Source organism: Littorina saxatilis, linkage group LG16 (genome assembly GCF_037325665.1).
Source record: "Littorina saxatilis isolate snail1 linkage group LG16, US_GU_Lsax_2.0, whole genome shotgun sequence".
NCBI lineage: Eukaryota > Metazoa > Mollusca > Gastropoda > Littorinimorpha > Littorinidae > Littorina > Littorina saxatilis.
In genome coordinates, this window is record NC_090260.1 from 44198656 (window position 1) to 44224019 (window position 25364).

The 25364-nt window shown below is 47.5% G+C and overlaps 1 protein-coding gene across 1 annotated transcript; it reads right to left on the reverse strand.

The window, feature by feature from the left end:
• Positions 1 to 481: 481 nt before the first annotated feature.
• Positions 482 to 17515, reverse strand: LOC138951099 (serine-rich adhesin for platelets-like). Its single transcript, XM_070322755.1, has 6 exons — positions 14603 to 17515; positions 13137 to 13218; positions 11240 to 11598; positions 6732 to 7712; positions 5419 to 5814; positions 482 to 1416 (listed from the first exon to the last, which is right to left on the reverse strand). The coding sequence occupies exons 1-6, from the start codon at positions 17477 to 17479 to the stop codon at positions 892 to 894; spliced, it is 5220 nt and encodes a 1739-aa protein (XP_070178856.1). The 5' UTR covers positions 17480 to 17515; the 3' UTR covers positions 482 to 891.
• Between the last annotated feature and the right edge of the window lie 7849 nt (positions 17516 to 25364).

Genomic DNA, 25364 nt, shown 5'->3' on the forward strand with positions numbered 1-25364 from the left:
AAAAATAGGTGTGGTTACGGTAACCCGACCTACCCTATTTTTAGGGGCCGACCCTATAACTTTTTATTACATCTGTCAAAAAGAAAAAGAAAAAAAAACGAGTGCAAAAAACGCAATGAAAGCGACAGCGCTCGAGTCGCACACTTATTTACCTGTCGAGTAGGTTTAATTTGTACACATTAGAAAAAAAAGTTATAAAAAAAAAATGATTGCCTACCTTCCTACCCTATTTTTTTTTGCTATGTTACCTTAACCACACCTATTTTTTTTGTGTGGCCTTAACGCAAGTGTCACCAACACTCCGCCAGACTAGTGGCACTAGACTTGAGCATAAACTTGAGACAGTAGAAATCTTCAAGCGCCTCAATGTAGACAAGCCCCATCGCGGTTAATGCAACCGTAGTCAACACTCCATCAGACTAGTGGCACTAGACCTTGAGCATAAACTTGAGGCGCTACAAATCCTCGAGTGTCACACTGTATCAAGCATCGCAAACACAGCGCTAGATTTGAGCAGAAACTTCAGACAGTAAATATCCTCGAGCGCAACATTTTAGACTAGCCCCTCCACTGTTAATTCAAGTGTCGCCAACACTCCGCCAGACTGGTGGCGCCAGACTTAAGCATGTACTTGAGGCGGTAGAAGTCTTCTCGAATGCAACACTTTAGACTAGCCCCATTACTGTTAATTCAACCGCCACCAGCACTCGGCCGGACTAGCGCAGAAACTTTAGACGGTAATTATGGAGCGCAACATTTTACTAGCCCCATCACTGTTAATTCAAGTGTAGCCAGCACTCGACCAGACTAGTGGCACTAGACTTGAGCATGAACTTGAGACGGTAGAAATCTTCGAGCGCCACACTGTAGACTAGCCTAGCCCCTCCACTGTTAATTCAAGCGTCGCCAACACTCGGCCAGACTAGTGGCGCTGGACTTGAGCATGAACTTGAGGCGGTAGAAATCCTCCAAGACAACGCCCTGTGACTGGCCGTCCACGCTGCAAGCGAAGCGCGACACCATGGCCGCTCGTTCTCGCTCCAGCCACGCGCAGTGGTCCTGCTCCACGCTCGAGGCGTCACACTCCACCGAACTCTCCAGGCTTTCGGAGCGGTCGAGCGCGGCGGAAGAAGAGGAGGAGGGGATAATGGTATCCCCCAGGTGTCGGGGTCCCCAGAGCGTGTACTCCACCACGGCCCGCAGGTGTGCCAAGCACTCGATTCGACGCGGTTCGAGCAGGATGCGAAGTCGTTCGACCGTGGTCAGGAGTTGGCTTTCCTCGTCGTTGGGGTCCACGCTAGCGTCGTGGTTGTAGTAATCGTTGGTGGCATCCTGTAGGAGCTTGTCGAGGAAGCCGCACATCGCCTCCCCTTGCGGCACGTCTGGCGCCCTCTGGTGGGGTAAAAAGGCCACCACCTGCACACAGGGGAAATAATTGTGTTTCTGCCGCACTGATGGATAACATTTAGTAAAGTAAAGTAAATGAAAACAAATCAAAACAAGCTACGCATCCCTCAGAAAACGGAAAGAACAAGTTGCGTGAAGCGATATAAACAATTTTAGTCAAGCTGTCGGCTTCAAAGTAAAAGATTAACACACACAAAAAGTAATCGCCGAGACTATATCAAGATAGTCTCCACTAACCACCACACCCAAAGACCGAGACAGGTCATGCTCGTCTCCACGAAGCGTGCAAACGCAGTACTTACTTTACCTATTTTCTGTCATTCTGAGCACAGTTTTAGAGTAAATATGACATATGTATATATTTTTGAATTCAGAAGAATTTGAGGAATATGATGCAATGATTTTAAATCTGTTGGTGAAAATTCGATTTTTAAGTCAACTTTAACTAGCTGACTTGTTTTTACACTGCCAAACTGAAATGCAATCCCATAGTCTGGACTTTGTCGAGGATTGCTTGACCTAAATTTCAATCAATTTGATTGAAAAATGAGGGCGAGACAGTGCTGCCTCAACTTTCAATCATAAAGACGGATATGACGTCATCAAATTCATTTATCCCCAAAATGAAAAAAAACAACGTCTGGGGATATATATCATACCCAGGAACTCTCATGTGAAGTTTTATGAAGATTGGTCCAGTAGTTTTCTCGGAATCACTTTATACACACACACATACACACACCATGACGCTCGTCTGGATTCCCTCTCTATGTTAAAATATTTAGTCAAAACTTGATTAACTTTTGCAAGTCTGGGTTATCGACTACACACGGATGACATCGTGGGGCAGTGCAGACCCATGCTTCTCAAAGATGCCCGCTTTTCCTTCTTTGAGAAACATGGGACCCACGATGTTTGTAGTCTAAATTTGACCCTTTTCTTTTTTTATTACTTCTCGGTGAAATTGTCGGATATAAGAGCTTTTTAGGTGCCAGAGGCATTCTTTAAAGCTCATTAAAAAAGTCCAACTAGTTTAAGAGATATTTGCAATTAACCCCTTCACTGCCACAGTATAACAGCATTTTGGTATTGCTGTGTGCCAGGGCAAATTTCGCTTTCTTCGGTAGGTTCACTAATCTGTTCACTGCTCAATCATTTATTGAGATATCTCTTAGATCTTTGGCATGTGGTTTGCTTACACCCTTGGCTATTATGTGATAACATGATCATTGGACTTTGTTTGTGATTGTTATAGTAAAAATCGATATAATGACCATTTTTTTCAAAATTACAGTTTCCAAACTTTTACACACACACTGCAGCACGTAAAACCGCAGAAAACACAGCTAAAACTGGTGTCAAACATCAGGTACTCACATTACAGCCCATAACAGTATTCTTCTGTGTGGTAATCGAACATTTTTATCTAAATTTTGATTTGATTAATATACTTACCCGAATCACATAATTTGCATTGACCCACTTCGATGCTTAGGTTATGATAAAAGCTACCCCGTCTAGGTATAAGGGGAGCAACCCCAACTAAAAAAGTGACTGCACCAGACTGACTGACACCCTGGGTTACGTCCCATGTAGCCTACTACGTCATCAATGGTGCTGGTCACGCGATACCCCTTCAATCGACTAATAGCATACTAAAAATATCGAGCGGGGCAGGCGGGAGGGAATTACTTATGTGATTCGGGTAAGTATATTAATCAAATCAAAATTTAGATAAAAATTTTCGATTATAATTACATATTCTTACGCCGAATCACATAATTTGCAGATAACTCCAACCAGGCGGTGGGTAAGATCCAAAAAAGTTCAAACTCACCATCAATTTCTGGAAATGCACTGGCCCGCTGCCACCAAGGCAGGCAGGGACCTTGATCCATCGTTACAGAGCGAAGCAATGTCTCTCAGATAAAAGCCGATGAATACATCGTCTGATCGCCAATAAGCTGTATTCCAAACTTCGCTCATTCTGTAGGACCGCAAGACGGCCAAGGAAGAGGCCCAAGGCAGCAATGTCTCCCTATTAAACTGATAAAGACAAAAGCCGAGCACCAGTAAGCTGTGTGCAGGACATCATCCAACCTCCCAGACCGTAAAACGGCCGAGGAGGAGGCCCAGGCCCTGGAAAAAGAGCTCGGGCTGAACCTAGGGGAAAGATAGCCGATAGCTACGCCAAGGCGGAGGGGAAGAGAATCCCTCGCCAAAAAACTGGCCCACTGCCAAACATCAGGGAAAGAGCCGGTGAGAAAGAAAACATCTAGCTCACTCTAAAACCCTTGCCAGGAACTGGCCCACTGCCAAAAGACAGAACGAGGACCGAGAACCAACCTAAATGACAGTCGCAATGCCGCTCAGGCAAAAAATGCGAAAGACAGCATCAGCGAGCCCGTAAGCTGTGCTCAGCACTTCTTCCCATCTCCTGAACCATAAAAAACAGCCCAGAAAGGGGCTCAAGTCTTCTATTTCTGGAAATAAGCAAAAGATAAGTGCAGACCCCAGAGCCCTAGACTCTGGAGCCGAAACAGACGTAAAACGACAGCCTTAGAGGCCAAAACGGACGGCAGAGAGCCAGACGGCCAATCGTCCGTGACATAAAAAACGGCACAGAACAACGTAAAAAATTGCCTAAAATTGTGCCAACATGAACAACAACGGAGTTCTTCAAAATAAGAGGCTGCTGAGGGATAGAGCTTAGCAGGGCCCAAGCCCTAACCCTCGGCCTTAGCTCCCTCTAATTCTCATTAACGGCCATGTAAGCACCGAGAGAAAAATAATCAAACAACTGAAACTAGCAAAGTCCGAAAGGACGCCAACCTTTCAGAAGCCAGCAAAGAGGGCAGCTAAAACCAGTTTAGGAGCTACCAAAGGCAGCTAAACAACTAGCTATACGAAGAGTTAAGCGTCCGAGTACGGACGAAAAATCAACATAACAACAACATGCTAGCTAAAAATGGCGACCAAGGAGGAAGCCACAAGTCTGAAAATAATAAAGTCCGTACAGACACAAACATTTCAGAAGCAAGCAAGCAATAGATAAGCACGTACGTAAAAGCTACCGACGGCAGCTACAAAGCAAGCTACGACAGCGTTAATAGACCGAACACGGCTAAAACAACAGAAGCCCGACAACGTGCTAATGCAAATGGCGACCGTGAGGAAGCCAAACAACTGCTGAAAACTTCAGAGTCCAACGGACATGCGAAATCCACAGCAGAAACAATAAACATACAAGAAAAAATGAACGATCTCACCAGCTGCAAGCCAGCAAGAAGTAGACGGGGGCCGAGGCCGGTAGGTGCCGTAGACACAAAACCAGCCAGAGCAAAAGCGAACACAACCGTCACCCTTGAGTGATAGTAGTCGATTGAAGGGGTATCGCGTGACCAGCACCATTGATGACGTAGTAGGCTACATGGGACGTAACCCAGGGTGTCAGTCAGTCTGGTGCAGTCACTTTTTTAGTTGGGGTTGCTCCCCTTATACCTAGACGGGGTAGCTTTTATCATAACCTAAGCATCGAAGTGGGTCAATGCAAATTATGTGATTCGGCGTAAGAATATGTAATTATAATCCATAAATCAATTCTTGTAGAGCTTCCAAAACACTGTATCATTTGAAAACAGCTCTACGAGTTGATGTCCGACTTTCGGCCGCCACTTTGAATCTTATAGATCAGAAAAAACTTCTAAAAAAGTTTTCACCACGTGGTACTAACTTATCTAAACGGTCAATGGGAAAGAACTGTGTTTAAACCCCTACAAGAAGTTGGACAGTGGTTACCTCCCATTTAGTTTTCACAAATGTCCTGAAAAGTGCTGATGTAAATGCCACGTACCTAGTACGTGTATGGGCGTATGACAAACCAAACATGACCACGTACCTAGTACGTGCTGGGCAGTGAAGGGGTTAAACACCCTTCTGGGTCCACACAGACCCACGACCACCGAGGAAGGCTAAATGAAACAACAACAGTAAACATTTACTGACATTCACCTTTCCCCGCAGGTCCTCCCTAGCCACATGAAACACGTCGCCGAGGTCCGTCTCCGTCACCGTGAAGCCGCGGTCCAAACAGTGCGACATGGCGCTCAGCAGCTGCAGCGTCGTCATCAGCAAGACGTGCAGGTATGTGGCGGGGTCGTGGGTCAAGGTCTCGCGCATCAAGGTCAGGTGGGAGGACAGGCTGTCGGCGATGTCGAAGAGACCGACTGCCAGGAAGCAGCGGGCCAGGCACGAGTCGTAGACGGAGTTCTGCAGCAGCTGGGACGTCTTGATGAAGTCGGGCGTGAGGAAGGAGAACGGGACGTTGTCGGCAAAGATGGCCGCCGGCCGCAGCAAGCTGGGGTGGGTGGACAGGGTCATCTCCGCTGCTGGACGTGAATGCAGCACCTGTCAGGATAAGGATAAGATTCATGTAGTCCTGTGAGGTTACCCTTCAGCCCTGAAAGTCCAACAAAATAATGGTGTTCTCTGCTTTGGCTAGTGATTCTGAAAATGTACTAGCCCGAGAGCAAACTTTACTAGCCAAACCAATAATTTGTTCCAGCAAGTTTACTCGCATTAGGCAAGTAAATGAAGATTTCTACTCGCCAGTTACATGTTTCTACTTGCCATGGCGAGTAAAATACTCGCCACTTTCAGGCCTGCTCTCATGGAAATTCGGGCTGCTTTCTCCCTGGGGAAAGCGAGCTGCCATACAGTATACAGCTCTACCTTTTTTTCTTTTTTTTTCCCTGCATGGTGTTTTCTCGTATCCAAGCCCTGAGACTTTCGCTGTGAGCTTGGGTTCTTTATCGTGCGCATGTGTGCACACGGGGATGTTTGGACACCGAGGAGAGTCTGCCCACAGTTGACTCTGGGAAACAAATCAAACAAATCAAAAACTCACCATAAAGGCTCCTTTTTCTATCTACATTACAAACTCACCATAAAGGCTCCTTTTTCTATCTACATTACAAACTCACCATAAAGGCTCCTTTTTCTATCTACATTACAAACTCACCATAAAGGCTCCTTTTTCTATCTACATTACAAACTCACCATAAAGGCTCCTTTTTCTATCTACATTACAAACTCACCATAAAGGCTCCTTTTTCTATCTACATTACAAACTCACCATAAAGGCTCCTTTTTCTATCTACATTACAAACTCACCATAAAGGCTCCTTGTTCTATCTACATTACAAACTCACCATAAAGGCTCCTTTTTCTATCTACATTACAAACTCACCATAAAGGCTCCTTGTTCTATCTACATTACAAACTCACCATAAAGGCTCCTTGTTCTATCTACATTACAAACTCACCATAATCTGACAGGCCAGGTTGTTTGAGCGCAGCTTAGCGTTGTACACCACACAGCGGCCCGAGGCGTGGAGAGCCTGGCCATAGATGTCAAAATCGGCCCACTTGAGGTGCGAGGGCGCCACCAGGCTGATCTTCTCCAGCGTCAGCAGGCGCTCGCACTGCACGTACACGTCGTGCAGCGTCTGGAAGTTCAAGGCCGTCAGGCGTGAGAAGGTGTCCCGCAGCTTGCCCTCTCCCAGGGTCACCTGGGTGTTGGGTCTGTTCATGGACACGTACTGGTCGGAACCGGCCGTGTCCGGTCGCTTCGGTCGCCGCCGCGGGACCGGCCTCGGTCTGGAGAGAGTACCGCTGGAGGAGTGAGTGTCCGACTCCGAGGACACCGTTTCCTTAGAAACGGACCGCGGCGCCATCTGGGGTATGGGCGGCAGGGGCAGCAACTCTCCCTTACTGTCCACGGGCTGAGAGGGCGAGCTCTGCCCCCACAGGAGTGATGACGTCATCGACGCTGTCATAAACGGTGATGCCAACGTTGTCGCGGCGGACGATGATGTCGTGGCAGGCAGCGCTGACATCATCGATGACGTCATAGCGTGCGACGGTGCGGTCACCGCTGCGGAAACTGAAAGCGTCTCGTCGTGAGAGGCACTCCCTCTTCTCTTGACACTCTTGGACGTGGAGTCGGTCGATGGTTTGCGTCGGGGGTGGGGGAGGGTGGCGGACTGCACGACTGACGCTTTGTGCGACGAATCCATGGTGTGCACAGGGGAACCGTGGGACATGTCCGACATCTGGGTCATCTGCGACACCAAGGACTTGCTGTCCATGTCATCGTCGTTAACTCGATCCTCCCAAAGGTCGGAGGCAACCGGCGGGATTTCTTCGTAGATGGGTTGCGACGCGATGAGTTGACGCCGCTCTTCCGTCAGCTCTGGCTCCACAAAGTTCTCCCCTTCACCTGTTGGAGCTCCTGGGTGTACCTGCTGTGTGGAAAACGTATGATTCAGGTACAGGGAACCATGATTCGACGTGCCAGGATATTCACTCAAAGTTTATGACTATTTCGGCAAATTCACATTAGAAAATAAATCCTATTAACATTCCCGGAGTGCAAAGACAAGAGTTTCTTTATCATGGCTTCTTTTGCTATCTACTTCAAAAACTGGGTATTAGGAAAACGTATGATTCAGGTACAGTGGAACCTTCCCTGTGTTCAGTTCATTGCATGGAGTATCAACTCACTCAGTCTGGAACCCCCCCTGTGTTCAGTTCATTGCATGGAGTATCAACTCACTCAGTCTGGAACCCCCCCTGTGTTCAGTTCATTGCATGGAGTATCAACTCACTCAGTCTGGAACCCCCCCTGTGTTCAGTTCATTGCATGGAGTATCAACTCACTCAGTCTGGAACCCCCCCTGTGTTCAGTTCATTGCATGGAGTATCAACTCACTCAGTCTGGAACCCCCCCTGTGTTCAGTTCATTGCATGGAGTATCAACTCACTCAGTCTGGAACCCCCCCCCCCCTGTGTTCAGTTCATTGCATGGAGTATCAACTCACTCAGTCTGGAACCCCCCCCCCCTGTGTTCAGTTCATTGCATGGAGTATCAACTCACTCAGTCTGGAACCCCCCCCCCCTGTGTTCAGTTCATTGCATGGAGTATCAACTCACTCAGTCTGGAACCCCCCCCCCTGTGTTCAGTTCATTGCATGGAGTATCAACTCACTCAGTCTGGAACCCCCCCCCCTGTGTTCAGTTCATTGCATGGAGTATCAACTCACTCAGTCTGGAACCCCCCCCCCCCTGTGTTCAGTTCATTGCATGGAGTATCAACTCACTCAGTCTGGAACCCCCCCCCCCTGTGTTCAGTTCATTGCATGGAGTATCAACTCACTCAGTCTGGAACCCCCCCCCCCTGTGTTCAGTTCATTGCATGGAGTATCAACTCACTCAGTCTGGAACCCCCCCCCCCTGTGTTCAGTTCATTGCATGGAGTATCAACTCACTCAGTCTGGAACCCCCCCTGTGTTCAGTTCATTGCATGGAGTATCAACTCACTCAGTCTGGACCCCCCCTGTGTTCAGTTCATTGCATGGAGTATCAACTCACTCAGTCTGGAACCCCCCCCCCCTGTGTTCAGTTCATTGCATGGAGTATCAACTCACTCAGTCTGGAACCCCCCCCCCCCTGTGTTCAGTTCATTGCATGGAGTATCAACTCACTCAGTCTGGAACCCCCCCCCCCTGTGTTCAGTTCATTGCATGGAGTATCAACTCACTCAGTCTGGAACCCCCCCTGTGTTCAGTTCATTGCATGGAGTATCAACTCACTCAGTCTGGAACCCCCCCTGTGTTCAGTTCATTGCATGGAGTATCAACTCACTCAGTCTGGAACCCCCCCCCCCCTGTGTTCAGTTCATTGCATGGAGTATCAACTCACTCAGTCTGGAACCCCCCCCCCCCTGTGTTCAGTTCATTGCATGGAGTATCAACTCACTCAGTCTGGAACCCCCCCTGTGTTCAGTTCATTGCATGGAGTATCAACTCACTCAGTCTGGACCCCCCCCTGTGTTCAGTTCATTGCATGGAGTATCAACTCACTCAGTCTGGACCCCCCCCTGTGTTCAGTTCATTGCATGGAGTATCAACTCACTCAGTCTGGACCCCCCCCCCTGTGTTCAGTTCATTGCATGGAGTATCAACTCACTCAGTCTGGAACCCCCCCTGTGTTCAGTTCATTGCATGGAGTATCAACTCACTCAGTCTGGAACCCCCCCCCCCCCCTGTGTTCAGTTCATTGCATGGAGTATCAACTCACTCAGTCTGGAACCCCCCCTGTGTTCAGTTCATTGCATGGAGTATCAACTCACTCAGTCTGGAACCCCCCCTGTGTTCAGTTCATTGCATGGAGTATCAACTCACTCAGTCTGGACCCCCCCCTGTGTTCAGTTCATTGCATGGAGTATCAACTCACTCAGTCTGGAACCCCCCCTGTGTTCAGTTCATTGCATGGAGTATCAACTCACTCAGTCTGGAACCCCCCCTGTGTTCAGTTCATTGCATGGAGTATCAACTCACTCAGTCTGGAACCCCCCCCCCCTGTGTTCAGTTCATTGCATGGAGTATCAACTCACTCAGTCTGGAACCCCCCCCCCTGTGTTCAGTTCATTGCATGGAGTATCAACTCACTCAGTCTGGAACCCCCCCTGTGTTCAGTTCATTGCATGGAGTATCAACTCACTCAGTCTGGAACCCCCCCTGTGTTCAGTTCATTGCATGGAGTATCAACTCACTCAGTCTGGAACCCCCCCTGTGTTCAGTTCATTGCATGGAGTATCAACTCACTCAGTCTGGAACCCCCCCTGTGTTCAGTTCATTGCATGGAGTATCAACTCACTCAGTCTGGAACCCCCCCCCCCTGTGTTCAGTTCATTGCATGGAGTATCAACTCACTCAGTCTGGAACCCCCCCCCCCCCTGTGTTCAGTTCATTGCATGGAGTATCAACTCACTCAGTCTGGAACCCCCCCTGTGTTCAGTTCATTGCATGGAGTATCAACTCACTCAGTCTGGAACCCCCCCTGTGTTCAGTTCATTGCATGGAGTATCAACTCACTCAGTCTGGAACCCCCCCTGTGTTCAGTTCATTGCATGGAGTATCAACTCACTCAGTCTGGACCCCCCCCTGTGTTCAGTTCATTGCATGGAGTATCAACTCACTCAGTCTGGAACCCCCCCTGTGTTCAGTTCATTGCATGGAGTATCAACTCACTCAGTCTGGAACCCCCCCTGTGTTCAGTTCATTGCATGGAGTATCAACTCACTCAGTCTGGAACCCCCCCCCCCTGTGTTCAGTTCATTGCATGGAGTATCAACTCACTCAGTCTGGAACCCCCCCCCCCTGTGTTCAGTTCATTGCATGGAGTATCAACTCACTCAGTCTGGAACCCCCCCTGTGTTCAGTTCATTGCATGGAGTATCAACTCACTCAGTCTGGAACCCCCCCCCCCTGTGTTCAGTTCATTGCATGGAGTATCAACTCACTCAGTCTGGAACCCCCCCCCCTGTGTTCAGTTCATTGCATGGAGTATCAACTCACTCAGTCTGGAACCCCCCCCCCCTGTGTTCAGTTCATTGCATGGAGTATCAACTCACTCAGTCTGGAACCCCCCCTGTGTTCAGTTCATTGCATGGAGTATCAACTCACTCAGTCTGGAACCTTCCCTGTGTTCAGTTCATTGCATGGAGTATCAACTCACTCAGTCATCATACACAACACAAGAACCAGAGTGGAACCTCCCCTGTGTCCTTACTTGTTTTCTGTCTATGGAGGTGCTGTACATTTGCCAGACACCTCTAAATGTTAAAAGATGGTATATGGGTCCCGTTTGGCATACTGCACCCAGCCTTTACCCTCAGAACGCGTTCACCGGAAGTGTTACTTACTATTTGACAAACCGCATGCAGTTTCGTTTGACTTGCTTTTTTACATAAAAAACAACAATTCCTCACCTTGGATTTCCTGTTTGATTTTCCGCTGGGAAGTTTCGTCACAATCTCTCTCCTCGCCCCGCTTTCCTTTGTGGTGCTTTTGGCAGGCGATGACTCCACGACCTCCGACCCCTTGCTGGGGTCACATGACCCCTCGGTTGTGACGGTGCTGGACGCTGATCCGACAGGCTCCAGGTACCCAATGGCAGGAACGTTGGGACACAGAGAGCGAGTGGTCTTGTCTGGCGGGTCGTAGTACGGAAACTTGGAGGCGCCACCGTCTTTGGGCAGAATGGCTTCGTACAGGTTTTCCAGCGAACCCAGGGGCGAGAGGATGGGCATGTCAAGGTCGTCGTACCCTTTCTCGATGGCTGAGGATGCTGGGTAATAATGAAGAGGGTGTGTATGAATGTCTTGAAGATGAATTTCAATACAGTCAGTTTGCTGACTAACGATTAAAACTTGCTTTAGTAAATGAACATCGCATATCTTAGATCTCTTGCCGAGGGCGGGGATGTAGCTCAGTCGGTAGCGCGCTGGATTTGTATCCAGTTGGCCGCTGTCAGCGTGAGTTCGTCCCCACGTTCGGCGAGAGATTTATTTCTCAGTCAACTTTGTGTGCAGACTCTCCTCGGTGTCCGAACACCCCCGTGTGTACACGCAAGCACAAGACCAAGTGCGCACGAAAAAGATCCTGTAATCCATGTCAGAGTTCGGTGGGTTATAGAAACACGAAAATACCCAGCATGCTTCCTCCGAAAGCGGCGTATGGCTGCCTAAATGGCGGGGTAAAAACGGCCATACACGTAAAAGCCGTGGGAGTTTCAGCCCATGAACGAACAAACAAACAAACAGATCTCTTGCCGATGAATTTCACATATCCATCATTCCTGTGCTTTTTCACCCCATTTTGCCATTGAAAAAAACAATGCCAAACATGTGAATTAATAAAAAAAAAAAAATTTGTTTTATTTTTTTATTTTTTTTACATTTTTTTTATTAATGAAAATTGTAGTCTTGACACGGATAGCGGAATGGCGTATTTTTTGCAGAAAATCGTAATAAATTACACCAACATCGTAAGGGTAAACAGGTCTGTATATCGCTTGACGCGACTAGTTGACCTCTGTAAAGTTACCTCCATTTTAATACTCCCTTCCTTTGAGACCCGATTTTCTCAGATTTGTGTCGACCCGTCTTAACATTGGGGTTCCCCTGTATTATTTTGATTTTGATTTTTTTCATTAGTACGTACTATAATACAATAACAATAATAACAATAACAGCACTTTATTGTCCATTAAAATATTACATAAAAATGGAAATTTTTCTTCGGCACACCCTGCCTGCCTGTAAACGATTATAACAACAATTGTATAGGACGACACACATAAAACATAAAACATAAAGGGGATACAATCAAATATGATATTGCACTATGTGAATTTACCCTCTCATATCACAGGAGTTGGGTTTCACAGCAGAGTAATCACATTACAAATATTTCACACACACCTTCACATACATGTACACATTGTTTGTTTTTTCCCAGCCGACCAGCCTCTACGTGATGCGAGAAGAATTTAAAATGGTGACTGCAGAAGGCAGGAATGACTTTTTAAACTGGTTTTTGCGTGCCAAAGGGACCTTATAACGTTTACCTGAAGGGAGAATTTCGAAACAGGGGTTGAGAGGATGGATCGGATCACGGACAATTTTAAGAGCTTTCCGCTTAATGGCAGCTTTGTAGAGACTGGTCAGCTGTCGTTGGGGTTGCCCAACAAGCTTGCTAGCCGTCGCAACAATGCAGAATGTGAGTTTTGCCTCAATCTTAGTAACAGACATAGATGCAAGTTCCTGATACATAAGAAAATTTCAAGCAAGTATTGCCATAAAAAAACCTCCAGACCAAACCAACCTGCGTTGGAACTGGCGTCATCGCCTATGGAGAAGGTGTTGCGTCGTTCCATCACCGCTGTGGTGGTCACTTCCGGCACCAGCTGTCAACACAGACACACCAATTTCTTTTCTTTTTTTTCACATTTTCATAACATCAATGTCCCATTGCTGGGGAATTCGGGTCGCTTCCTCCCAGTGGAAAGCTAGCAGCAACAGAGTCGCGCTACCCAGGCGTGTGCGTGTTTAGGTGTAATCAGCCACCTGCACTGATGGCAGAATGACCGAGGTCTTTTACGTGCCACGGTAGTGACACGGGGGTGGAAGATGGATACCGTCACGTTAAGTTGACATGTGTCCGTGGCGGCCCGAATTCGAACCCGTGACCCACGGATCACATGTCTAGTGGTCTACCAATTGAGCCACCGGGCCCCCTCATTATTTTGATTTTGATTATTTTCATTAGTACGTACTATTATTGTTCAAGTGCTAGTCTTTCGGATGAGACTAAAAACCGAGGTGACCCTTCGTGTACACTACATTGGGGTGTGCATGTTAAAGATCCCACGATTGACAAAAGGGTCTTTCTTGGCAAAATTGTATAGGCATAGATAAAAAATGTCCACCAAAATACCCGTGTGACTTGGAATAATAGGCCGTGAAAAGTAGGATATGCGCAAAAAAAATGGCTGCGATCTGCTGGCCGATGTGAATGCGTGATGTATTGTGTAAAAAATTCCATCTCACACGGCATAAATAAATCCCTGCGCCTTGAATCCGTATGTTGAAATATGCGCGCGATAACAAGCAGCATAAAATAAAAAATTAAAATAAAATAAAATTTATTCAGCCATCATTCAAGTCATATATTATATCAATAGAAATTTTCCGGAAATAACTCTTGTCTGGATTTTCAAGTGGTGTGGCAGAGTTGCCACCTAAACACGCATACACTTGTGTATCTTATCTAAAGTCGGGGTAACATGCCCCTGATGGCTTTGCTTGTGAGGGCGTAAACCTTGAATTTCTCAGCCTGTTTGATTGGACTTTGCCTCTAAGGGTTTGTTTGTTTGTTTGTTTGCTTAACGCCCAGTCGACCACGAAAAGCCATATCAGGGCGGTGCTGCTTTGACATATAACGTGCGCCACACACAAGACAGAAGTCACAGCACAGGCTTCATGTCTCACCCAGTCACATTATTCTGACACCGGACCAACCAGTCCTAGCACTTACCCCATAATGCCAGACGCCAGGCGGAGCAGCCACTAGATTGCCAATTCTAAAGTCTTAGGTATGACCCGGCCGGGGTTCGAACCCACGACCTCCCGATCACGGGGCGGACGCCTTACCACTAGGCCAACCGTGCTGGTCCTCTAAGGGTGATCGTTGTGTTCCGACACTCGGTTACACTAGCAACATCCCCAACACACTTCACTATCTTGCTGCATTTGCTACGGATGAAAGAAAACCAAATCAAACAGTCTTACCACAGGGCCGGAGATGTCGGCAGGGTTGATGCGCTTTCCGCGCTTTTCTGAATCCCCCGTCGAGTGCGCTCTCTTCACGGCTGTGGGTGGGGCAGGGGCGCGCGATTTTCGATTCATATTCAGCTTTCCCAGGATTCCCTTCTTGCCAGGTGCGGCCGTGGGCAGCTCGATCTTCTCGATGAAGCGCGGGCTGTCGTCAGAATTGGAGGTGGTGTCGTCAGTGGGGGAGCCCGGCTGAGAGTCTGATTCCTCAGGGGTGGGGGAGGGGGGAGGAGAGCGCGAGACTTGGTGCGTCTTGCTGGTGGGAGGGGAGGGAGGGGGGACCGTCATGGATTTGCGGACGTCCAACTTGGACTGGGAGTCAGGTTTGAGGGACTGCGGTGCAGGTTTGGGTGGCTGCACCGTGGGTTTGGCCGCCACCGCTGGAGCGCTGAACGAGCTAGGAGAGGGGGACTTCAAACGAAGCTCAAGTTCTCGCGTCAACTCCGCGCTCATTCCTTCCTCCGCCTTTCCTCCTCCAGCCTGCCGAGCGGGTGGGGCTGGCGGAGGGATACGCTTGGGACTTTTTGCACGGCGGCGCACTGGGGCAGGGTGGGAAGGGGCCTCAGCGCCGTCCTTTTCGTCAGACTTTCTGGCGGCGAGGGAAGGTTTAGTTCTTGTTGGGGTGGAGGACACCTCGGCCTTGCTCTGAGACACGTTTCTATGCTGCGTTGGAGGGGAGAGCTTGGCGGCTGGTCTCTTCAGCATCTGTTTGGGACTGGATAGACCCTTGCTCTTGGTCTGGCTGGAGGGAGTCGTCACCGCCCCCTGACTGCTCACCGAATCACCGCTACCGTCGCTGTCACCGCTCCGCTGCGATGCCGGCAGGTCCCCGGTGGAGGCTGACCCTCCTTTGACCCCCACAGCACCCCCTGGTGGTAACACGCGGAACTTCCCTGCAGACTCGCTCCCCCTTCTGGCGGTGTCGCCCGTGCCGTCCGTCAGTGTGGGGGCGGAGCTTGACCCGACTTCTGACCTGACCGCGAACTGCACTTCCGGGTTGCTGCATTCTGGGCTGTCTGCGCTGTCCCGGCCCCGGCGCAGAATGTTCTTGAAGAAGGACGTGATTCCTTTCTTCGACCTGCCCCCATCCCCGTTAGCCCTGTCACCGTCCGTCTCTGGGAGGTCGTCAAAGCTGGGAAGACCTTGACCGTGTGGTGATGTACATGACTTGGGAAGGTCGTGCTGTGGGGGCACGGCCATGATGGCTTTTCCCATGGGCACCATTTTGAACACGGGTTCTGGTTGGGTCTGGGTCTTCTTCTTCGGTGACACGCTTGGTTCAGGTGGAGGTGAGCTGGGAGGTCGAGGGGCAGGCCGCTTTGCTCGTTGCTGCTTTGAAAGGTCAAGGTTAGCCGCCACGGAGGCCATGCGGGCTTCAAAGTTGTTGGACTTCTTGGAGCAATCCTCGTCTTTGCTTTCCCCAGGGTCGTCAGTGGAGGATTCGTTGTCGCCATAGTTACTGAGAACATCGTTGAGCAACGCCAGGACGTGTAGGCCGGCTGCTGTGGTGGAGTCGTTCAGGGAGTCCACGTCAGACTCCCCTTGTTCCGTGGAGCTGTCTCGTCGTGGCGACGCCTGCGGCTCGACCGTGCTGACCCGAATAGTTGTGGGTCGAGATCTTCCTCTGACCTTGACCCTGGTGGGGCTGCTGCTTTCTGAGGAGCTGGCATGCCCTCGTCCTGAGCTGTTGCCACTGTTGTCGGACACATTGTCACTGTCGTGAGGTTTGCTGACGTCGTCTACTATATTCACTACTTTGTACGCCTGCGTGGAAGAGTCTGTCATGACCAACCTGGCCTTCACCTCTCCATTGGTTGCGACCTTTGACGGGTCATTGCCCTTTGCCTTGTCAAGGTCAAAACCACTCAGACGGGACGATTCCAAATCTTCGGAGAAGACGGAATCCAAGGCCAGCTTGGTTGTGCTGGATGGGTTTCTGAGCGGGAAGGTCCCGTGGCGCGTTGTTGCATCACAGTCTTTGAGATTCTGAAAGTGTCGCGAGAAGAACAGAGCGTCGGGGCTCACATCCTCAAACTCTCGACTGCTGTGTCGGCGTGACGAAACACTGTGAGGATCATCGTGCAGCAAATTCTCCGCCTCCGAGTTAAACACAGTGTTCTCCAGCGACAGCAGAGCGAAGGATTTCTCCTCGTCCGTCAGAGAAAAGCTGCCGTTGCTTAAAGAGTTCAAAGGGTCTCCATCGTCATTTACGGTGTTGTCTTCTTCGTCATCAAACAAGTTGTCCACCCCTCCATCGTAGCCGATAACGTGGGGGCTGGTGTCGAAGAACGCAACACGAGAGCTGCTTTTATCCTCAGTCTTTTTCCTCTCCCCGCTTCGCTTGCGTGATAGAATTCCTTTCGGCGGGTCAGATTTTGCTTTCTTTCCGGAATGACCGCCGTGGTTCTTGCGGAGAATGATAGTGCTGCCTCGTTGTGATTGGTTCTGCTGCTGCGGCTCGCTGGCTTGTTCCGAATGAGACTTGCTTCTCTTCAAATCTTTCTCCTTTATTTCCGTCTGTGTCTGCTGAGAGCCTAACGACGTACCATTGTCGTCCTTAACTCTGTGAGAAGTTTGCTTCGTTGCCGCGGTTTTGCTTTTTCTGGGTAGCGTGGCGGCTCTTTTACTGGGCACTGGTACTCGCTGAGTTTCTTCTGGGGTGGCTACTGACTCTTGCGTCTGTGATTGGTCGATTACGATCGTGGCAGAAGGTACTGTTCCCTCGGCAGCGCCAGTGTGTTCGTTGCGAGGGCGCTGACAGTTGACGCAAATTTCCGGTCGCCATGCATGCTGGGAAAAGTCTATGCATGCTGTATCCTTGGCCCCAGTCGACATTTCACCTCCAGGTTTCGTAGGGTTCTACACCACATCTCCCGGCCTGGAACAGAGGAATCAATTGTAGTATTATGTTGTGTACATGCTTGGTAATGGTATACAGTGAAGCCTTTCCTTTTCAGAGCCCCCAATTTAAGACTAAACCTCTCTTTCAAGGCCTTGCCTTTTTCACATTTACTGTACATAACCTCTGTAATTTTACATCCATTTTAAAACCTTAACTTATCTCCCTTTTTTTTTTTCCTAAAAGTAGAAAACAAAGGCAAGTAAGCATTTTAAATGCATATGAAATGCGTAATAGAGTAAGTGAGAATTACGCGGAACCAAATTCTCCTGGAACCAGAGAGAATAACAAGCACTGAAATGAACAAGCGACTGTTGTTAGGCCTAAAAAAAAAAATAGGTGTGGTTACGGTAACCCGACCTACCCTATTTTTAGGGGCCGACCCTATAACTTTTTATTACATTTGTCAAAAAAACCACACAAAAACACAAGAAAACGAGTGCAGAAAACGCAATGAAAGCGAAAGGGCCTGAGCCCCACACTTATATATTTCCCTGTCAAGTAGGTTTAATTTGTACACATTAGAAAAAAAAGTTTTTAAAAAAAAAGTGATTGCCTACCTTCCTACCCTATTTTTTTTGGCTATGTTAGGCCTAAAAAAAAAATAAGTGTGGTTACGGTAACCCGACCTACCCTATTTTTTGGGGGCCGACCCTATAACTTTTTATTACATTTGTCAAAAAAACAAAAAAACAAGAAAACGAGTGCAGAAAACGCAATGAAAGCGAAAGTGCCCGAGTCGCACACTTATTTCCCTGTCAAGTAGGTTTAATTTGTACACATTAGAAAAAAAAGTTAAAAAAAAAAAGTGATTGCCTACCTTCCTACCCTATTTTTTTTGGCTATGTTACCGTAACCACACCTATTTTTTGTTGGTGTGCCTTATCCTCATTTTAGGATGTTTTAAAATGTCATCACATTTTTGGCGGTTTTAAAAACACACACACACTCACATCAACATATGTTTTAACACTGAGGTTGAACGATCAGCAACACTTTTAAGTTTAACATAGATTCACACCACTACAGACTTGACAAGAAAACTACTGACAGGAACAGCGCCAGCTAAATTGACTGGCAGTTGAACTTGACTTATGCTATGTTATGTTATGTTAGCACTTATTGAATACGCTTTCAGAACAAAACAATATGGCGGATTTTGATTCTCGTCGGATCACGTATAATCCCGTGAAAATATAGACCAATTGTAAGCGCTAACCGAAGCAAACCGTATTTTATCCATGGCCAATGGCATACACAACAGTTTTGAGACGCAATACATTTTAAAAAACTTTTTTTTGTGGAATCGTCGTACTTTCTTATTAACCAGCATATTTATCGTACTCTTAGAAACTTGGCGTACAAATTACGGCAAAATCGTATGAGTAACAGGTCTGCAAGACCGTCTTTCTGTATCAACGTCTGTGGGGAACTGCCGATTATTGATCTTTTCCTGATTAACCTTCACCGGATCACGCTTTCGACTGCACAGTCCGGATGATGTGGGTCGTGTACGACCCATACTTTCTAAAGAAGGGTTCAACGTAAAAAGTATGGGTCATACACGACCCACGCCATCCGAATAGAAATAAACTCTTTACCGCCTCTTTGCAGAGTATGGGTCGTACACGACCCACGCTATCCGAATAGGAATAAACACCCTAAAATGCCTTCTTTAATTCCATATGGGTCGTCCACAACACCCAGACTCATGTGTAGTTTAAATGATGTCATTGTTTATTTGTTTGTTCTTCTTCTTCTTCTTCTGCGTTCGTGGGCTGAAACTCCCACGTACACTCGTGTTTTTTGCACGAGTGGAATTTTACGTGTATGACCGTTTTTTAACCCGCCATTTAGGCAGCCATACGCCGTTTTCGGAGGAAGCATGCTGGGTATTTTTGTGTTTCTATAACCCACCAAACTCTGACATGGATTACAGGATCTTTTTCGTGCGCACTTGGTCTTGTGCTTGCGTGTACACACGGGGGGTGTTCGGACACCGAGGAGAGTCTGCACACAAAGTTTACTCTGAGAAATAAATCTCTCGCCGAACGTGGGGACGAACTCACGCTGACAGCGGCCAACTGGATACAAATCCAGCGCACTACCGACTGAGCTACATCCCCGCCCGTTTGTTTGTTTACAAACATAATCCTTTAAAAATTGGTCAATAGGATTAGGTTTGTTTATTTGTTTGTTTGTTTGTTTATTTGTTGCTTAACGTCCAGCCGACTACGCAGAGCCATATCAGGACGAGGAAGGGGGGGATGAAGGGGGCCACTTGTCAAGCGATTCCTGTTTACAAATGCACTAACCCATTACTTGTGTCCCAGCAGGCTTTAGTAAAACTAAATTAATACCTACTGGAAGATTATCAGTTTCCAGTATGTTAAAATAGCCTTAACCTATCTACTGCTGGACTTACATCAGAACACTAACAGATTAAACTATACATGAATCGCGAGACAAGCGGCAAGAGAAGAGATTTTTGGAAAAAATACAGGAGAATGAGCAAGAAGGCAGAAAAAAAAGAAAAGAATTCATGAAGAAAAAGAGAGCATGACAGGAAAGAGGAACCAAAAATCTACCTAACAGCAAACTAGAAAGCTCCTGCGGTTCCAAAAACAGGAGGGGCCTTTAATTTCATAACCGCAGTGCCCCACTGCGGGATGAAGGCTCTGGGTCGTCCACAATCCAGTGAGGAGGAACAGTGAAGGTTGGTTTTTTTAGGTCTTAAAGTTAAAAGTGGGGATCCACCGTATTTTTTCCCCATCAAAGTTCCAACGTGAACATCCCCTCACAGGCCTCAACCACCGATCAAGTCAAGTAGTTAATGTGCTCTTATTTCAGGCCAAAACCAGGTCATTGTTACTTGCAAGAGGATATTAAGTATGAAACTGGCCAGAACAATAGATTGAAAACTATGCAAGTCATGAAGACGATTCAGTTGACAATATTCCTCCCATGTGTGATATATCACAATATATTACCCATTCCTGCAAGATATATTAGGCCAGAGATATGGACATGAAACAGTCCTCAACCTGTCAGCCAGTAAATCAAAACTACAGTGGAACCCCTCTTATAACTTATAAGACTTCCAAAAATCTGAGAAAATTGGGTCTTAAAAAGTAGGTACATAGTCTTAAAAAGAAGGTACATAGTCTTAAAAAGGAGGTACATAGTCTTAAAAAGGAGGTATATAGTCTTAAAAAGGAGGTATATAGTCTTAAAAAGGAGGTACAGTCTTAAAAAGGAGGTATATAGTCTTAAAAATGAGGTAGATAGTCTTAAAAAGGAGGTATATAGTCTTAAAAAGGAGGTACAGTCTTAAAAAGGAGGTAGATAGTCTTAAAAAGGAGGTAGATAGTCTTAAAAATGAGGTACATAGTCTTAAAAAGGAGGTACATAGTCTTAAAAAGGAGGTACATAGTCTTAAAAAGGAGGTATAAATGAGGTACATAGTCTTAAAAAGGAGGTATATAGTCTTAAAAAGGAGGTACATAGTCTTAAAAAGGAGGTATATAGTCTTAAAATGGGGGTCATTTTACAGAGGTTTATGTACAGAAAGTCTGAGAAAACAAGGTCTTAAAAAGGAGGCTCAGTCTTAAATTGGGGAAGGGGGGGGGGTCTTAAAAGGGGGGTGGGTTCCACTGTACCTGTTGAGGATGATCAAAATGTCTCTATACCTTGGCAAAGAGCCTCTGATCACAGGCACATGCAGTTGATATTTGTTGCACAGGTATCTGTCCCCAGGGTCTTGGCATTTCATTTTTGTTCTGTTCTTGTTTTGGGTTGGATGAGGTGGGCTTTGTGGTGGTGGTGGTGGTGGTGATTTCTGATTGCCAGTTGTTTTTGATGGGCTGGCTGATTGTTGCTTGTTTTGCCTGTGGCAAATTCAAACAAAATATGACAACCAAGGATATAATCAGAATCATTCTATACCCCAACCCCTAATATTCAGTAGAATAGAATCGTGATGCTAATCTTTAAAGTTTTTACTAACTTGTCAACAACGTGGAGAAAAAGAAAAAAAAATACAGCGGAACATCCATTTAAACTTTAAGAGACACAAAATACAGCCTTTCCCGCAGACCCATGTCTGCACAGATCCAGGTTCTGTTGAGAGTGCGGGGAAGAATGGGGGAGGAGGCGTATAAGTCGTGCCGAATTCACGTAATTGCCGACTTCGCGGAATCGGCAACATTTTTGCTCATTTCGCATAATTGGCAAAACGCTGCCCATTACGTGAAATCAGCAGCGTTTTGCTGAAATCGCGTAAAGGCTTCTAAAATTTGCCCATTTTGAGAAATCGGCAGCCACTTTTTGGTTTTAAAGTTCTCAAATGCCTGGGAATATATCATCACGCTTTGACAACTAGATACTCGAATGGATAGATATTGCAATAATCGATAAGTTATGGTAGTTATTGCAAAAAAGTAGTTTTCGTGCATTTCCGGAGTCATGCTCGACACAGACTAACATAGACCATACAAAACATAGTAGGGAGGTAAAACAATGTTAATGCAATGTTCTGGGGACACAAAAGTAACAGAATAGTGGCTGTTGCTTTTGCGAAATGGGCACATTTTAGAGGCCTTTCCGCATTTTCGGCAAAACGCTGTCGAATTTACGTAATGGGCAGCGTTTTGCCAATTGAATTACGCGAAATGGGCAAAAATGTTGCCGATTCTTGTTTTGGGTTGGATGAGGTGGGCTTTGTGGTGGTGGTGGTGGTGATTTCTGATTGCCAGTTGTTTTTGATGGGCTGGCTGATTGTTGCTTGTTTTGCCTTGATTTTGATTTGATTTGAGTAGTGCTCGCCGTCGCCTATGTGTGCTTGAGGGAGTCTGCTCTACGTTTTGCCTGTTTGCGAAAGAGAGTTTGGCATCGTATCTGGTACCATCGTCTTCGTAATGGAACAGTGGTCATTTTGGTGTGTCTTTTGGCAAATTTTGTCAATGGACAGGCGCTTGGCAAGCAGATTTCTGTACCTGACATTTTTCTTCTTCTTCTACCGAATCACACTACTCAGCGACCATGTTGTTGTTCGACCGGTCAACAGTGACCACTTCGCACGTGCCAGTCTTGCCTTGCCCCGTGGTTCAGTGACCTCGCCGCCCGCCCGGGTTACGTATGATCGTGAGCAACTGGTGTCACTCCAGCCTAGTACTTCTGAACTCGCCCTGCCAGTGTGTGACACATTACGTTGTTTGGGATTACACAGTCAGCTTCCGTGTTCGTCTAAGAAGAAAAAGCAGCGACCGTATCGAGGTGGGCGTCGCCGATATCAACAAGCTAGGCCAATTCCTGTGATCGTGTCTTTTGATCGTGTCCTATGTACTGTTCGACCCCACCTCTCGCGATCGCCTGTTTCGACCTTTGACCAGCACGGCGATGGTCAGTCCTCTGTGAATCGTGACAATCTGATTCGTGTTCCCATCGTGTCTACCTTCCCTGATCAAAAGCCCGACGGACTGAAAGTCGCATCATTTAATGCACAGTCTGTAGGCCCCAACTGCAAGGAAAAGCGAACGGAAATCTCATCCTTCATCCTTGAGAATGGCATTGACATCATGTTTGTGGTGGAGACGTGGTTGAAGGCCCGTGGTGACGAGGCTGCATGTGCGGATCTCACTCCTAGTGGCTATGCACTTAAATCCTTTCCTCGCCCGGCTGGGCGTGGTGGGGGCATAGCTGTGATTTTCAGGGACAACCTCACACCTCACCAATTCACATCTTCTTTCAAGTTCGAACACTCATCGTTTGAGCTCGTGCAGGTGTCGCTTACATCTGCGCGCAGTGTGGTTCACTTCATGTGTGTTTATAGACCGTGGCCGACCTCTAAGAACAAGTTAACTGAGGTCATGTTCTTCGATCAGATGCCCGAGCTGCTGGACCAGTGTAACTTACTGCATGGTCATGTGTGTCTGTTAGGCGACTTCAACTTTCATGTAGACTGCCCGCAGGACCGTAGTGCTAGAAAGCTCCTTGATCTCCTGAGTACGTACAGTTTGCGTCAGACGGTGGAAGAACCCACCCACAAGCACGGTCACACCCTGGACTTGGTGATCGAGAGACCTTCAGATGGAATTCATCGTGTGTCTGAGGTGACGCGTGCTTTAGAGTCGGACCATTTCTGTGTGTTGATACAGTTTGATATGGACTTACCTTCTCCTGTCCCTGTGTACCGCGTTGTGCGCAACCTCCGTGCCATTGATAGAGTAGGTTTCCAGGGTGATCTCAGCATGGAGTTAGCTCGCTTTGAGGACTGTTCTGCCGATCAGTACAACACTGCCCTTAAGGCTGTTCTTGATAAGCACGCCCCCGCCTCCAGGCGCAAGGTGTCCTCAAGAAAGGTGACTCCGTGGTTTGGTCTCCTTGGCGATGAACTACTCCAGGCTAAGAAAGAACGGCGTCGTGCCGAGAGAGAGTGGAAGGTATCTGGTCTGACAGTGTATGAACAATTGTACAGAAAAGCCAAGAATTTTGTGACCTTCATTGTTCACAAAGCAAAGTCCATGTTCTACACCACTCAGATAGCCCAGGCGAAATCAAGTAAAGAGCTGTATCACATTACCAACGATCTTTGTGCTAGATCTAGCGCTAGTCTGCTTCCCACTGTGTACCCTTCAGCGTCCCTCCCTGATGTGTTCTCCAACTACTTTGTGACTAAGGTAGAAAAGTTAAGAGATGACCTCGACTCCCAGCCCTCTGTTCCTCATCCCCTTGGAACACCGTTCAGTGGCGATCCTCTAGCATCGTTCACCCCTGTCACTGAATCAGAAGTCCGGAAGATCTTGACTAGCTCTGCCCCTAAAACGTGTGATCTTGACCCGATCCCAACCCCCTTGCTCTTTGAGTGTCTAGATGTGGTGCTCCCCACCATTACAAAGATTGTGAATGACTCCCTCGCTTCTGGATCTTTCCCGGATATCCACAAAACCGCTCTTGTTACCCCACTGTTGAAGAAATCTACACTGGACCACAATGAGTTGAAAAACTTTCGGCCTGTCAGTAACCTGTCTTTCGTTTCTAAAATAATAGAAAAGGTAGTTCTGTCTCAGCTTTCTGCTCACCTCACATCCAACAATCTGTTCAACCCTCTGCAGTCTGCATATCGGTCTGGGCACAGTACGGAAACAGCTTTAGTGAAAATTGTAAATGACCTCTTACTCGCTTTAGACAAAGGAAAAGTTGCCATCCTGACGCTGCTCGACTTGTCGGCAGCGTTCGATACCATTGATCATGGTCTCCTCATCAGCCGTTTAGAACACGTTTTTGGCGTTAGTGATTCTGTCCTTCTCTGGTTCTCCTCCTACTTGTCCAACCGTACCCAGACTGTCGCCATAAACAATAGCACCTCTGATCCTGCTCTGCTACGCTACGGCGTGCCTCAGGGTTCGGTCCTAGGGCCGGTATTGTTTGTGTTATACACCACACCCCTCGCTGACATCATGGCCTCACACTCAGTTCTCCATCATTCTTATGCAGATGATACGCAACTTCAGAAGTCTGCTGATCTCAAGAGTTTCGACACTCTGATGCACTCAATGCAAGAATGCATCCTGGACGTTAAATCCTGGATGACATTTAACAAGCTAAAATTAAATGATGAGAAAACGGAAGTCATGGCTGCCTCCTCTCCACGCATGTCTACCTCCATCCAGCTCCCAGAGTCCATCACAATAGGCAATGCAGTTGTCCCCTTCTCGGTTTCAGTGAAGAACTTGGGTGTCACACTAGACTCCCACCTAACTATGAACGCACAGGTACAAAACATCACTCGTGCCGTCAACTTTGAACTCCGCCGTATTGGCT